General features: G+C 33.3%; 1 protein-coding gene across 1 annotated transcript; it reads left to right on the top strand.

Annotated features, from left to right (window-relative positions):
- The first annotated feature begins 1,509 nt into the window (after window positions 1-1,509).
- LOC130648732 (inactive rhomboid protein 1-like) lies at window positions 1,510-15,332 on the top strand. The gene is made up of 16 exons (XM_057454811.1): window positions 1,510-1,605; window positions 7,313-7,513; window positions 8,116-8,235; window positions 8,367-8,488; window positions 9,007-9,182; window positions 9,252-9,556; window positions 9,644-9,916; window positions 10,918-11,029; window positions 11,514-11,597; window positions 12,092-12,253; window positions 12,927-12,976; window positions 13,120-13,186; window positions 13,573-13,752; window positions 14,228-14,328; window positions 14,538-14,691; window positions 14,837-15,332. The coding sequence occupies exons 2-16, from the start codon at window positions 7,320-7,322 to the stop codon at window positions 15,275-15,277; spliced, it is 2,541 nt and encodes an 846-aa protein (XP_057310794.1). The 5' UTR covers window positions 1,510-1,605; window positions 7,313-7,319; the 3' UTR covers window positions 15,278-15,332.
- Window positions 15,333-17,320: the final 1,988 nt, after the last annotated feature.

The raw sequence follows: 17,320 nt of genomic DNA on the forward strand, positions 1-17,320 counted from the left end.
CTACTGTTATATTTTAGATTAGTTTATAATTGTGTTGTATGACTGGGGGTTTTATCTATCTCAGTAAATAAATTGATGTTAACACATTCTTCCTTCTAAGTTTTTAAAACGCGATCTAAAAAACCATTTCTATTGCCGTTCTTTGTTCTTATTTTAAAAACGCAATCTAAAAAGCATTTTTATCGGTGTTCTTCATTCTTAAAATGCGATCTAAAAAACCTTCCTATTGCTGTTCTTCATTCTTAAACTTTTAAAATGCGATCTAAAAAAGTTTTTCTATCGCCATTCTTCGTGCTTAAACTTTTAAATAGGGATCTAAAAAAGCATTTCTATCGCCACTTAAAAATATTCGATTCGTAATTTTATCATTTTCTTTGCAAAGTGGTTCTCGAAGCATCACTGGAAAAAAACAGGCAATCTAACTTTTACGAAAAAAAACGGTTCTCTAAGTATCACTGCAAAAAAACTGGCACTGCAAAAATCCTACTGTTTTTTACAAAAAAACGGCACTTTAAGCTTTAGAACGCTTAAAGTATATACTGGTACCGTCTCTTTAAGTAATTTCCAGCTTAAAGCACCGGTAGCTCTTATACACGCCATTCGCTTTGGTTATTTAAAGAGGAGGTTAAAAGCTGACCTCATAGAAGTATTTAAATTAATGAATGGGTATGAAAATTTGAACCCTTAATGACTTTTTGGAAGTGTTTGAGAATACACTGACAAGAGGGGACACTCCAAAAAATACGGAAGTCTCATAGTATGCTGGATAAAAGAAAATTTTTATTTGTTTCTCGGGTTATTAATGAATGGAACATTTAGCCAGAGAAAGCAGTGTCTGCTACTTCAATAAACAATTTAAATAACTTTATTCAACCACATTTCGAGACTGTTAGGGGGTTTTATACAAGTCAATGAAGACTGCCTGGCCTTAGTTCTAAAACGACCACCAATGTTGGCCTACACCGGTAAGTTATCCAGTAAGTTAGTTCATTCAGTTAACAAATATCATGTCAATATCTTACGTATCGTTGCGAACATGCCATTTTTAAATTTACCACTTCTTTAAGCAATTTTGAGCTTAAAGAACCGGTACTACTGGTGCAATAGCAACGTCCAAACAAGTTTGATAAGTCACCCCTCCTAGGCGTACACAGACAGAGGAAACATCTCCCTATCTATTTCTCATCTCAAACAATTGACAAGGGATGTTGTTTAAAATTAGTGAGGTTAACCACATTTTAATTAGCTAGCTACCAATCTCTCCCTCTACACCCTGTTGTCAGAGCAGCTGCTAGACTGATGAAAGAGAAAACTCAAAGACATTTAGATATAAATCGCATTACCATAAATAAATAATACGTCTTTTAACATGTATTTATACAATATATAAAACCGGACAGGACAGAAGGACGCAAGAAAAAAAGACTAAAACTGATAAATGCGCATTGTGGTTCCGCCAATATGCGCCCCTCTATCTACACCTGATAACTGGAAACATTGGTGCGTATGAGCAAACCGGGACCCGCGACCCCAGAGTGAGACCCAAGACGATATTCAGAAAGAAGTACACATTTAAGGTAACCGGTCATTGTGGATAGTACATGTGTAAGTAAAATACTCTTTTTAATGTTTTATTGTCTTTTTGAGTCAACTGTTTGTTTGTATGTTTGTTTGTTTTTATTATGTATGGTATACAATATTCAAAGAATAATAAAACGGGTCAGCCGCCAAAACGAGCCTTCTTTCACGTATCTATCATAACTATATGTTTCCTTATAACTACTACCGCGCATACAACTTACATAATGCATTTAGTTCTTTATTAGCGTCGCTGTTTAGGAGAGGTTGGATGTGTTAAACCAGGTCTACATTATACTGGATAGGTTTTAGTACCGATATGGAAATCTATGTGGTATGGTTGGAACAAAAAATCGTTACATGTAACATATAACGTTTTCTGGCGTTCCCATTATAATCTTTGAATTGTTTGAAACATACGTGCTTGTAAATCTATTTTAAAAACACGACGGGGAAGTGTGTCTAGACTTTCATAAGTAGTACTAGATGCCTAAAGTGATAGTTCGTCGCACTCCTACCGAGGGATTTTTTCAGAATGATTATGTGAAGGAAAAGTGGAGAAATAAATGCTGTTTCATATTTGATTAAAACAATATTTATGATCAGCAACTGGCTGGACCAATCAATGTGTAACGGCTTTTTCGATTAATATACCTGTCGAACTATTAGAAGGCCCTTTGATAGATATATGTGTTTCATTGTGGAAACCCGTGTTTGGTGTAAAAAAGAGCAGAGAATTCTTTAATCTCTTCCTCAGAACAAGTTTTATGTATTTTGATGCAAAATAATCGGAAACAGGTCTAGTAACACGCCGAATGATATTTAAAATTGTACATTTTTCAGGTCTGAAAACATTGACAATTTTTCTCATTCTTTTTTCGTCTGCCAGATGATAAAGTGTCAGTGCCGTAACCACAATTTTAATAATAGGGGGGGGGGGGAGCTATATAGAAAAATTACATTTTTATGAAAATTTTAAATTTTAGATCTCTAGATTGGCGGAAAATGCCCTACTAGACGTCAACGATCTCATGGTTTATTATTAAAATCACGATAGATATTTACATATTTTTGTAATTTAGAAAAGTTGCATTGTTTGATTGGCATCGCAATTTTGATAAAAATTTCCATCAGAAACCAAAAGATAGAAAGAGATACATATTTACATTACAGGACTACAATAACATAAAAAATGTTAAATACACTAGAAATTTTAAGGGTGATGGTACTTTTTAGAAAATTTACATCGCATTTGGACTTTTTAAAATGTGCTGCCAGCCCCCTTAAAACATTTAGTGACATTTATAGTTACCAGTAGCTACCAGCGATGGACTCTATAATTTATTGAACGTGTACTACATACTCAGGAATTCATTCAGGAATTCTAAAAACATATGCAAAGGTGATAAAAATTATTTATTGATGAAAGAGGAAGCAAATCCAGCTTTTAACTCATTCTTAGATCAGAAGTCTGGTGGTGCATTTGGGTTGCCAGCAACATAGCTGAGTTAAAAAAAAATTCCGGAGATTGCAGCACAATTGCAAAAGGTTATGGAAAATGAAATTCCCGCTAATTTCATTTCTGCGTTTTTAAAGAGAAAATTTCCTGATAAAATATCATACGGGAAAGAAAATCCAATATGGTGCAATACATTACTGTATAGTTAATTTATTTAATTTGATTCCGGTTAAGCCGAAAACGTTGCTTTACTGCCAAAATATTTTACAGAAAGAAAATTTAAGTTCAAAATTATAATATATGTTTCTGTTGTTTTAGCATATGATGTAATTTACTGTTTGCGTTTTGTATGAAGTTTATTTTTATATGGCTTCAATTATACTAGCTTTAGAACTTTGTTTTGTCTGCTGTTTCTATATGTCAATGACTTTTTATTATGCAATGCATACTTTTATACTTTTATACCATTGTATACCTTAACGCATTATCGAATTCTGTTCCTACCAAACATGTCACACTCCGCAAACTCAGCATGTCACACTCCGTCTACCAAGCATGTCACACTCTGTAATGGCATACTTCGTATATTAAGCATGTCATACTACTCTGTATACTAAGCATGTCACACTCCGTATACTAAGCGTCACACTCCTTATACTAAACATGTCACACTCCGTATACTAAGCATGTCACATTCCGTATAGCATATTCCGTATATAAAGCATGTCACGCTTCGTAATAGCATACTTTGTACCTTATAGCACATTCTACATATTTCGCATAGCAAATTCTGCATAACATACTCTCGGTATCTTACAAGCTGTATGCCATTTATCCGTGTATTGCAATCAAACTAATGTTCCCACACTCCGTATAGCTACAATAATCCGTATGTGTACACATGGACAAAAATGTAGGAAAATGATGTGCTTGTCTTTTTAACTTGTTCTTTATGGTAATTATTTTTTATTTCTTTCCGAAATAATGTTAAACAGTCATATATTGCAATATTTCACTTTAAAAAAATGATTGAGATCACAATACTCCGTTCTTAGATACTTCTTACATAGGTCGGATATGTGATATGTACTTATGATAGATACGTGGAAAAGCACCCGCCAAGACATTGTACTCTCCATCCTGGTGATTATTGCGTGGCAAAATGTTTTTAGCGATGTTTTCTGCAGACAGGACAGGATAGGTGTCTTGCTTTGTACAGCACCCGTCAAATATTGGTGAAGAAATAATTTACTTTGAATGATGAAATGATGAATGATGATCTAGTCCTATATTACACTAGTGTTAACTTAGTAAACTTTACAAGTTCTTTATTATTTAGCAGTCAGGAGAACGGAAGAACGGATAATCAGCCTTTTTTATATATATATATATATATATATATATATATATATATATATATATATATATATATATATATATATATATATATATATATATATATATATATATATATATATATATATATATATATATATATATATATATATATATATATATATATATATATATATATATATATATATATATATATTTATATATATATATATATATATATATATATATATATTTATTTCAAAACAGCTCTCCTACACAAATCTAATGTAGTTGTAAGAGAAAGTTGATGTAGATACCATTTTATCAAAAAATAAACACTGAGAAAAAGAGTTTTAAAGTTTTCAAGTTTTTACTCACATGCGGCTACTTGCATTACTGTCAAATTACACTTGACAGGTTTTCCATTTTTAAAGCGTGATATTTTTCTCTTTGGAAAGTGAGAAAAATATCAGCTCTTCAACATTTTTTTTGTTTCAAAGGAAATATGCACACATGAGCACATAAAAGATCATCACAGCGTTATTAGCAAGTAAACATAAACAAACAAAATAAACAGAGATCCAGATGGAATTTTTAAGAAAAAAATTCATAATTAAAAAGTTTAGTATATTTTGCCCTTATTTCACGAAAAAAAACCCCGAAAAAAAATCATTTTTTTCCTTTACACTCGCCTTAAAATTAAAATCAACAGATGAGCAAAAAGCCATGTGGCCACATCTTGCCCTCTAAAATAATAGGGAAATTAGTCATGTTTGTTTGAGATCATTGTTGTTCAAAACATAAAAGAAGAAAGGATTTTCCAATAATGATGACATGAGCAAAGAACAATAGAAGTCCCCAATCAAAAAGCGTTGTCAATATTCTGACCACATAAAATTTATTTGCAACCCAGCAAAATTTTTCTCACCTTAAACTCTGATTTCCCATTTTCCTGCTGGGTTTTTATTTAGAATTATATATACGGCGCATCACAATATTTCTAAGGAGTTTTGTTTTTTTCTGTGTACTCCACCGTGTTAAATATATACCGAAAGTTTTAAGTTAAAAGTTTTAATAAATGAAGTGAGTGAATGAACAAAAAATAGACAACTTTATATTCTGTTCTAACCAAGTACAAATTTTAGGAGAAGAAAGTTATGTTGTTAAATCCGAACAAATATTTTTTATCACGTTAGGTAAGCTTTTAAGTGGTCCTTTATTGCTGAATGATGTGATATTGTTGGTGGCTTACCTGTTAATGTAGTCACATGTACCTGCTTACCCAAATCTTTAAGTCAGTATCATTAGCCTAACTTATGTCAGTTGGTAGACATCCTATTCATGTTCCTAGAGGTTGCCTTTCTAGACATGTTGTCTAGTTAGGCAGAAATTTCAAAAAGATTTCTGTAGCGCCAATGGGAGCTTTAAACACTCTAAAGCTGCTTTTGTGGTCCCTCCTAGAAACAATTTAATGGATAACGCAGACCTGGAAATTTGTTGAGTCTGGGGAAACGATCCGTCTGGCAGAAACGATTAAAACGTTTTTCATTTCTGCAATGTAGATTTTTTGGCGAAAATATACTGTAACAACAGTAACGATTAGCTTTAAACCCATAAATACCTTCGTATTTCTGACAACATTGAGCCCAGCGCCTTATTGACAGAAGACAAGTGTAAAATATACCTGTTTGGTTAACAAGCCACAATAATTATTCTCTAAATAAAAATATGAACAGCGACATATCCAGGATTTTTTTGGGGATGCCAGACTGCCAGAACAAGACAGCAGGTGTCTGGGGCAGCTGTGACAGCCCCAGTGGGTTTAGGGCTAGATTTTTTTATGTGTTGATTTCACATAACCTATGATGATGGGTGCGAATTGCCTCGACTAGCCTGGTTTTTTTCTTGAATTTGTCTTTATTGTTTCGTGGAAACGTTACAAAAACAAAACAATCATTTCTGCCAAATTTACAGACCTGTAGCGATTAAAATTAACTGGATAACATGGAGATGTTACAAATACAGCCTGCTTCTTAGTTCATCTGAACCCTTTCTGTCTTTTAAACTGGTGTTACACATCCAATTAACCATTTTCATTATTTCCTTTCAAAATGATCAAGATTTTTTGCTCTACTGAACTTTTTCCACTACTATACAATATACAGTTTTATGACTTCGCATAAACACTTTTAAACAATTATTATTTTTTTCATGTTGGAGACAAGTGTGGGCAGTTAAGTCTCAGTCAGGTTTTTCTAAATTAGTTTTGAAACTTGTAAGAACAACTTTGTGAATTTTAAATTGTGGGTTGTGTTAATATTAAAATATTAAAAAAAGCAACATTTCACATTTTTACAAGTTAATTTTAAGGGCTAAAATTAAATTCATTGAAATATTTTCTGAACCATCTTATTTGAATATAATCATTTCCAATGTTTTATTTCAGGAAAAATTCTTTTTAAATCTTTTTGTTAAAAACAAATGTTTTATGTCCTTTGGCATATGTATGATTCATAAAAGATCAAAGAAAAAAATTCGAGAATTATTTATGCGTTTTTGTAAGGGTTTTAATAATCTTTACTTAGTTCTGAAAGTTTCTCAAACTGTTGTTGTGTGGAAAGTAATTAATTGGAGGATTGTGGTATATTTTAATGATAAAGATGCTGCAAGGTTTTTATGTGGCAATCTGTTGTTTAAAGTTTACCAGAAATTGTGTATGAAGTTTTGTTGTTTGTGATATGATTGTGAATGCAGTTTGAATGTTAGATTTTGTAGAGTGGTATCTGAAAATAATAACTTTTTAATATTCTGATAAATTATCTGGCCCTTTTATTAAACTTTACTTATTGCCTAATGAATTCAATAAACATGTTTTGAGAGCAGCTTGCTAGGTAAATATGTCTGGGTGTAAATTTACACGAAATGTTTTTGTTCATAAAGTTAGGGCATGAACAATTTATATGAAAAGACAACAGAAAGCTTAGAATCACTCCAGAACACCTCATGTGGAACAAAATTTAAAACTTGCAATACAAAGCAATCATCAAAAAAAACAAAGTCACCTTCTCGTGTTGTTCCGTCTCTCGAAGTTGAAATGGAAAAGTATGAACATGAAGAAGAGGAAAGGGATGATTTTGACCAGTAAGTACAATATTTTTTGAGAATATAGAATACATAACACCAACCATACTCAAACTGATAATGCCAAACTTTAGAAATTTGTTAAAATACAGAAAGACAAGAAGAAGGATTGGCAAAAGAAAGAGAAATATCCCATAACAAAATCAGTGATATTAGTTTTAGCAATAAAGGTTTTGAAGAAAGGATCAATATTGCAAACACCAGCTGTGGGTCCTGTGAAAAATGTATTTTTCCAGTTTGTTTAACCATTGTCTGTTTCATGTAAAATTTAAAACACTGGCATTGTATAGGTATCTGCTTTTGATAAACTGTTGAAAGAAGATTATGGTTTAAACGTTTTATGCTGTCCTCATCCTTTCTGAAATGAGTCAGTTAGCGAAGCTTCAGACAATTTACACAGCTAGTTTACCAAGAAAACACAATCTTCTGGTTTACCTTCCCCTTTAAATTGAGGTACTGGAGTAAAATTAACTGTGACAACTTTAAAATAATTTTTAAATTTAAAAAGCCCTGATATTACAGATTCCTAGTATCTACATGTACTTATCACAATTCACCTCTAACCATGCTACATATTTTAAATCAATTATCTTTTTTTACAGACCTTCAATTGGAATTGTTAGTGGGGGCTCAGAAGCAAGCAGTATCTTTGGAAGTAATGCAGATATCACTATCAATCAACCTAACCGGCCAAGAATCAGTAGAGCTAGGTCAATAAGGCAGTAAGTATGATATTAAAGTAAGGTTGTTGCTGTTACATCACATCAACTGCGACTTCTTATTACATAAACATAAATTTTCCTGACTTCAATGAAAAGCGAAGGCTGTGTCTTTAATTGTTGTTTCGTTTTAGGAGTATTGCTAAAGGAGCAAAGGGCACATTGGACTTCTTTGGTGTCGCTGAACAAAGTGAGGAAGAAGCACAACGTCAGAAATGGAATCAAAGAAGAATAAGACATCTCAGCAGAAGGATAGGTATTCAATTTTAAAGTCTTTGAAAGATTTTATATGCTTTTTTGGCTTATGTACCCTTTCTTTTAAAACTTATGTTTTTTTTCGGTGAAATACAATAAATCCTCAATTAAGTGGCCTTCGTTGTTAAGCATCACATTTTTAATAAGACCCCTTTCTGGAATCAGTGCCTCACCTGAAACTGAAATATGCTGTTTATATGAAGCGTCGTGTAACTCCTTTTGTGCTTATTCGGAACAGATTTTTTTTTAACTTTTACTATTGTATGATGTTATAAACAATATCATACGTATAATCATGCCAACTGAGGATCCCAATAAGAAGGGAGATCATTATATTACTGTTTTTATATTATAAAAACAAGTTAAACAAAAATATATTATTTTAAATTAGGCCTCTATTCAGTGCACCACTAAAATTTTTGAGCTTAAATAAACACTGCAGTGCTTAAACAAGGATTTACGGTAATTGTAGTACTTCGTAGTGAACTGTGGCAATATTTTTTTCTTTAAATCAAACAGGTCGCATGAAAGAATCAGTTTCTGCACCAACTACACCTGATACTCCAGATGGATTACGTTTCCCCACAATAGTTGAATATGCCATGCAACGGAGTTATATTGGGCAACATAAAGCCAGAAGAGAAAATGCTGCAAAGTTGCTCTGGAGAACAGCATCCAGAAGACTCAGTGCAAAGGTGAGTTTTAAAAGAAACTTATTTTTTTAAAAAGCATCATGGCAACAGCTTAATTTTTATCATTTTTAGCCTCAGTATGATGTTTCCACTATTCAAAGTTTTGGTGGACGAAGTTTTGCTCCAGCTGATTTAATGGATGATGATATCTCTGTATTTGATTCAGCCTCAAACTTAGATGAGAGAAAATCTATAACTCCGACTCCTACTCCACTCCTTACACCCTCATTTATTGATGACCGATCTTTTTTTCACTTCGATACTTACCATCCATCAACAATTGAAGAAGAAGATAGTCTGGATATGACAGACGGCGGAAGACCTCCTTCGCCTACCATGCAGGAAATATCTGCTCCATCTACCCCTTCTCCAAGAATGTATGCCAAGTTAATTTTCTCTCTGAAGTCCTAAAGTTTACATTTCTTATCAGCTTTAAATAACCAATGTTAACTTCCATACTTTAGAGTAACTCCATGGGACAAAAGTCTTGGTCCTGAGCCAACAATTCAATCAGTAAGCCCATATGCAAAACGACGTAAGCCAGAATATATTCGCCAACCAAGTGATCGTCGTTCAAGAATGCAAGTAAAACCTGTAAAAAAAGAAAAGAAAAAGAAAAAAATATTAAAACGTGAATTTGGCAAAGGTTTAGTTGGAAATTTACTGAATCGTACTTTCAATCGTAACCGCATAAATAGTAAAGTGCAAGAACAAATGGAGGATATCAGCGATCATAGGTATGTTGTTGCTGATATATTGGTGATACAATCTTTTTTAAATAATTGAGAATTTACTTTCATTAATAATGTATAACAAAACATGTAAAACTGTCATGCATTAGAACTATAATTTGTTTAATAAAAAATCCAGGACAGATCACCTGCAAATCAATTTTACCCAAACCTAAAAGGTCACAAAATCACAAGCTTGTGCTTAAAGATTTTAACCCTATTTGTGAGAAGGGGTATTTCAGGTCATGTTTTAAGGGAAGGTGGAAATTTTGCCACCCCATTGAATTCAAAGAAGGACGAATGCTATGAATTTGAAACTTAACGCAACCAAAATAAAAAAATTGACTTAAAAAAATTAATGCAGATGTCATTATTTGTCATCATTTTTTCTAAAAAAATGGATTTTTTCAATTTAGTCAAGGGCAGGTATATTTAGATCAGAATTTATGTTTATTTATCAAAATGTTAGAAGTGTTTTTTATGTTATTTGTGTTTTAATTTTTCCAACCAGCTTCAACAAGATATAAAAAATCCGTTTTTGTTTTAACAACAGAAATAAATCTTTCAAATTTTCTTGTAATAGGAAAGAAATAATGGTCATAAAATTTCTAGCCTATACCTGTAGTATGAAACAAAAGTTATTAAAATTGAAGCAACAGAGAAATAGGGTTAACACGTGGCCCTAAGCAACAGAGATTGCCGCCCCGCAAAATAGAGTTAACATGTGGCCCTAAGCAACAGAGATTGCCACCCCCTCAAATTAGGGTTAACATGTGGCCCTAAGCAACAGAGATTGCCACCCCCTCAAAATAGGGTTGACATATGGCCCTTGTTTTTATAATACAAAAAGAGATAATTTTAAACATTTCTTCTGATTATTATGTAACTAAAGTATTTTAATTTGTTTAGTTGCTTTGGCAATAATACTTCTTGTCCAAGCATTTTTTTTGAATTTTAAATTTTTCTACGGATTACACTAATTTAAAGAGCATTCGCTTTCTTTTTAGACCTTACTTCACTTATTGGTTATCTTTCGTGCAAGTAACCATATTGATTGTTATGATTAGTGTGTATTCTTTTGCACCGATTGGTGTAAGTCAAAAGAAAACTGAACAAAATGTAAGTATTGAGATGTTTAGTTTTGAGATGTTTTTTCTGACAATATTTTTGAAAATATTTATGTGCTCATTTTAACTGGTTTACCTAAGTGTTTATATGGAGATGGGCTCAGCAAACCAAAGCTGGCTCACTTACCAGGCTGGTTTTCAGTTTTGTGTTTAAATACAACCTGTAAGAAGAAATTTATTATGTGAGCATAAAGAACCATATTTTCCTATAGGTGGGCTAGGTTGGTAGAATGCGTTTATGGACATCAGCTTGTCAACTCAGCCTGTTTAACTCGTCCAGCTTGCCTCACATAAAAAAAATGGTGCAACATAAGGATTTAGGGTTAAAACATTTCAAAATTGCTGCTACTTTAATTCAAAACAAAATGCTTCTTTAATCGAGCATTGAGTGTCCTTTCCTTCAACAACAGGTAGTTTAAAAAATCCTTATGTAATGTGCATAGCATGCATGTTGTTTCCCTTTTCTTCCATCTTAGGTTTTACTAAGCAGGAATGGAATTCTACAGCATGAAAATGTTAAAAAAGTTATTGTGGAAAGTTTCTGGATTGGACCAAGGCTTGTAAGTATGTTTATGCGAGATGTTCAACTTCATGAATTCAGTTCAAATTCATGAATTAAATAAATAATCTCAATGTCCATGCAAACTGAAAAATAGTATATACAGAATTCTCATTTCTTTTTCTGATGCTTCTCCTTGAAAATCCTGGAATTTTAATCTCAACTTTCTTATTATTTTTATGCAGTTAAATGGTCAATATTAAACAATATAAATATTGTTGCAACAAACATGACAGCTATTCCATGTTCTAATTTTTTCCTTATCTTGTGATGATTCAAAGTTAAAATTTCTTCTTGTAGAAACATAAAATCCTGAATTTTAATATAAGTTTTCCGGAAGGTACCAGAATTTCAGTTTTCATTTTGACTGGCAATCCTATATTCCTTAACTGTTTTCTTACAAAAAACAAACACCACCTTAAAGAATATCATCCTCTACATAAATTGCAAACTTTTTCCTGCAATATTTTGTCACGTGATCTACCTTTTTTTTAGAACACGTTGATTTTATTAGGAGCGAAGTATGCTCCATGTATGAGACACGACAAGCTGCTGTACAAGCAGCTGTTTCAAGAGAATTTGGCTGAAAACAAAACAGGATGTTGCATGCAAACGTTAAACACTGGTTGTATTCAGCGACAACAGTCAGAGTGTAGTGTAAGTGCGAAAGCGAGATTTTTGAATAATTTGAAGTCTTGAAAATTCCACAAGTCATAAAAATTTAGTTTAATTTGCAAAACTCGTTGCAAACACCTTCTTTTTTATTGAAATATTACAATTATATTTTGATCACTCCTTCTTTAAAGAGACCCTGAATCTACTTGATAAAGGATGAAACGATCATGAAACGATCTTTTTTAAACTTAACATGTTTGGAACAATTTTCTTTTGGTTCATGGGACCAGATTTGTTTAGTTCATTTGAGCATTATGTTCCGTTCTAAAACTGATAAGATGAGTCGTTTCAGTTTTTTAGTTGTTTTCTTTATATGTGATCATGAAATGTTTTTATAGAGACCTTGGAACGTCATGTCAAAGTCATTTTAACTCGTGAATGTGCATAAAAAACTTTCCTGTGCTCCAGTTGGTGCTAATTGGGTGCACATATTCATACAAATAATTCTACAGGGTTGTTCAGCACAAATCTGTTTAATTCAATTTTTATTCCTTGTTTAATTCCTTTGACATTCTTAATTCTTATGATTCTAAGTTACACTTTCACTAATTCAGTTTTGAAATAAATGCTCCTTCTATATCCCCTACGGTTTGTTACGCCCTGTTACGCCCTGAGTGCATTTGCAAAAACTGATTTATTGTTTTTCTTAACATAGACCTCATTTACGAAGTTTAAACCTAAAACTGTATGTGGACAAGACCCTGAGTAAGTTAGACCACTTATTTTTACGGCTCATACCAGCAATAAAAACATGATTTTCATCACATTGAGAAGTCAAGCCTTTTTTATTGGACTCTACTAAACTAGCACTTTGCGTTTTCATGATGTTTTCTTCTTGTTTTTTTTAGTATGTGTCTTAATCCCGCCTCAAAAGCGCCGAATGAATGGGATAAGAACAGTATTATAAACTGGCCAGTAAGTTGTGCTTGACTGTTTGTAACTATACGTTCCTTCACTAATATTCTCTACTATACGTTAGCCCGTATGAATATTAGTATTTAGGTTGCTTTTTTTCGAGTTGCATGTAATACCTGGCAACCATGTTTATTTCTCTTTTGGCTGGCAATTTTGTCGCCCTTGCAAAACTTTCTGTACCTTATTTTCTTACCTTTGCAGTGTATATATTTTCTACATTAAAATTTTTCTTCTTTCTTAACTTTTAGTTTCTGTTTCTACAATAGTGTTGTGAATCTTTCTAATAAACTACATGTCGAGTCCACAAAAACATTTGACTTTTCTATTGTTTTGTTATTACTGCACTTTTGAACACCAATTTTCATGTTCTAATCTCTCCCTCACAGGTGTGTCGAAAGACTGTCAATTTAACAGGTATCAACAAAGAAAATTACCCTCACATGACGTGTGAAATAACTGGTCGGCCATGTTGCATTGGAACACAAGCGCAGTGCATCATCACCAGTCAAGCTTATTGTGAATTTTTAGATGGTGTTTATCATAGCGACAGGACTCTTTGCTCACAGGTATCCTGCTTTACATCAACTTGTTATGGTAGGCAGATTAAAAATCATGCTAATAGTAACTTTGCCATTTCACATGTGCTAATATTACCTTAAATAGAAAATCGAATTCTTTGGTATCATCATACATCGCGACCAATTTATCAAACCTAGCGTCTGAGTAATCATATGTTGTTTGAAGGGGTGCTCATTCGAAGTGACGCATATATGAAGGGGCGCTAATTCGAATTCGGTAGTACAAAGGAAGGAAAAAAATGGGTTCTAAGCTAAGTGACTTAAAGGGCAAGGCCTTCTACCCTTCAACTATCAACCCAAAGCCTGATCCTAAAAATTTGGTTTCGTATAAAAAACAACGTGTATTACTCTATAGTGTTTCCAGTACTTATATTTTTAAACTTCGCTAAATTTTGCTATCTATGCAACATTTCTATAATATGTAATATTGCCCGGATAACAGGTGGTGGTTGTTGTGTTTTAGGTTGATTGTCTGTCTTCAACATGTGGCTTGCTACCTTTTGCAAATGAAAATCAACCTGATCAATTTTATCGCCTTTGGCTGTCACTGTTTCTAAATGCTGGGTAAGCGATTTTAAATTTGTTCTCTGGCTAAAAAAATCATTTAATAACCAACATTGTTTTTTATGAATACCTGTCTTCGTTGTTATTTGACTTTTAATAATTAAATAAAAATCATTTTAATTAATTCCTGTGAAATAGTTTGTTGAAAAGTTTTTCGTTTTTCCGCAGTTTAATTCACTGGATACGATTTACATATTTCTCTTTTTCAGCATCCTTCATGTCGTTCTAATTTTAATTTTCAATTTTACCATTCTGAGAGATATTGAAAAAATGGCCGGTTGGTTACGAACTGGGTTAATATTTATACTAAGTGGCATATGTGGAAACCTGTGGAGTTCCATATTGATACCTTATGAACCAGAAGTAAGAGTGTTTTTTTTTAGTCATCAAACTGAACCTTTAACACATTTTCTGTCATTGTACAACTTAACTAACCGTCTCACTTAGATGAAAAAGTATTTTTTGTTTGCTATTCCTGCATTGTCTGGTTATACTTTCTTTTTTTTAGGTTGGTCCCTCCGGTTCTTCGTTTGGAATTATCGCATGTTTATTTGTAGAAGTTATTCAAAGTTGGCAATTAATAAGAAACCCTTTTGTAGCAATCGGCAAACTATGTGGAGTAGTTTTAGTATTATTTTTACTTGGTTTGCTACCATACATCGATAACTTTGCACATATATTTGGTTTCATTCACGGCTTCTTTTTAGCGTTTATTTTCTTACCTTACGTGACGTTCGGGAAATGGGACCGGCGCCGAAAACAGATACAAATAGTAATAGCTGCTGTTGTCTTGATCATTATTACTATCATCGGTTTCATCTTATTTTACGTGTATCAAGATATAAACACGAGTGGTGTGACGTATTTCAACTGCGTTCCCATCACTACTGACTTCTGTAAAAATTTCCATCAGGGGAAAGTTTTGGAACGGCGGGAAACTATTTACTAAATGTGAATCAATTTTTTGATACAATCAACGATGAATCCGTTTTTACGCTTGCATATGAATGTGTTTATTGATTAATCCGTTTCCCGATACGGTTTGCTAATTAATCCGGTCCCAAACACGGTTTCCGATCAATCAGTTTGTTGAACGGTTAGTAACGATGTTAAATCTAGCGTTTATTTATACCACTGTCGCAACGTAACACATCATTCTATACTATCTTGGGAACCAAAGTGTTGTGTTTAAAGCCGTGACACTCAATCTATTGATATCCTACACTATCTTGGAAACTGCGGTGTTGTATTGGAGGCCGTGCCACAGCAGCTTAATGAAATTTTGGATTTTAGTAAAATTAACAACCTTGTCCCAGGGTCTTTTTTCATCGACAAATTTGATCGCCTATTACATTCTGTACGTTCAAACAATATGAGCTAGCTCTTTTCGCATGTCACTGAAATTTAAATTGCCTTGCCTAGCTGATTAACAACGTTATGGATGTCATGTAACGTGACGTTACGTCGTCAGTTGGCCAGCCATCGCCTTTCTCAGGTTTCACTGGTGAAAAAATATAAAAGGATTGACGAGAAAAAAAACTACGTGCAGTATTTCAAAAATAGCCTCGTTTTGAGTTGAATTTTAGTTGCAAGCTGTTTTAGTTGTTCGAGATTTCAAATTTGTAAAAAAATAAAATTCTTACATTTTGTCTAGGTTCACAATATTTCTTTTATAACAATGTACATTTTATTTGTTTGTTTTTTACGATTTTTTAAATTTTTTCAATTGTCTTTTTGGTTCTTTAAGCGGAGAAGATTTGGTGCAGGTTTATTTTGACGGATTGAACAAAAAACAACACAAAATAAAATTCCAATACGATTTTCTAGTAAGCAAATTCTCCCTTTTACCGATTACATCTTGCGTCATACTCGAGCTTTTTCTCGAGTGGATTTTATTTTGAAATTTATATTTTTTAGTTGTGTTTTGTCTTGAGAAAATTAATGTAATTTATTTTGATAATATGACGCCTTAAAAAACACGTGTATTTTTTTGTTCTACAAATTCTTGTGCGTTTCACAGCTTTTTCAAGTCATAAGAACTCGTATTGGCGACCTCGTCTCTACTATAACCGTTCCAGATTGAAAGAAATAAAAACTTCTAAGGACAAGGCTGGCACAATAGTTCGTTTGTATTCTTGGAATGCTGGTCACTTAAAGATACGCATTCTCCTTGGCGTGAACCATCGCGACTGGATCCCACCAGACCCACCCGCTGGTTGTCTGCGACGTACGACGTGCCTTTACGTCAGGAGGGGGCCACTAAAAGTTTATGGTTGTTTATAGGGGACATGGACACACCTTGCGTCAGCTGTGAATGAAGGTGAACTTATAACGGCAATATGTAGTCGTGTTTGCTCACCGTTACATGGTGATATCCTCAGACAAATGTTGATTGGTACGCCACTGACTTTATGCAAAAAAAACAACACATTAATAGCATGAATAAATCCCTACTTTTTATCCATGAAGTCTTCTTTAAGAATTGCATAAAAACTATGAAAGAAGGCCAACCGTAGTCCTTAGAAAGTTCAGTCAACTCTAGGGAATTAAAACCTATTTAAAGATAGTTGCGCCCGCGCTCTAACAACCAGGAAGAAATTTGTACCTGTTCTGTTGTGACAATTTCGCAACAGAAAGCTAACACCGCACACATCCTGTGAAAACCATCCTCCTGTCTCTACAAACGTACGTAAATTATTCGACAACGCTGTGCATTGAAAACAGCTTGCTGACAGTGTTACGTCTGAAAAACCTGTAATTCCCTCAAGCCTAAGGCACAATCAAGGCGTTAACAACTATCCGCAATGCCAAAAGCACTTTAACCGGCCATTCCGTTTTTGTAAGAAGATGCATGTCAAAGCATCAAATGGCACTACACTTGTTACCTTAATAGATAAACAATGGAAGTATTCAGTCAAAATCGCTGTCCAAATCCGTCTACCTATGATTCCACAGACCACAGCTACTATTGCTACTATATACAGCCAACACC

The sequence above is a fragment of the Hydractinia symbiolongicarpus genome, chromosome 7, assembly GCF_029227915.1.
Source record: "Hydractinia symbiolongicarpus strain clone_291-10 chromosome 7, HSymV2.1, whole genome shotgun sequence".
Classification (NCBI taxonomy): Eukaryota; Metazoa; Cnidaria; class Hydrozoa; order Anthoathecata; family Hydractiniidae; genus Hydractinia; species Hydractinia symbiolongicarpus.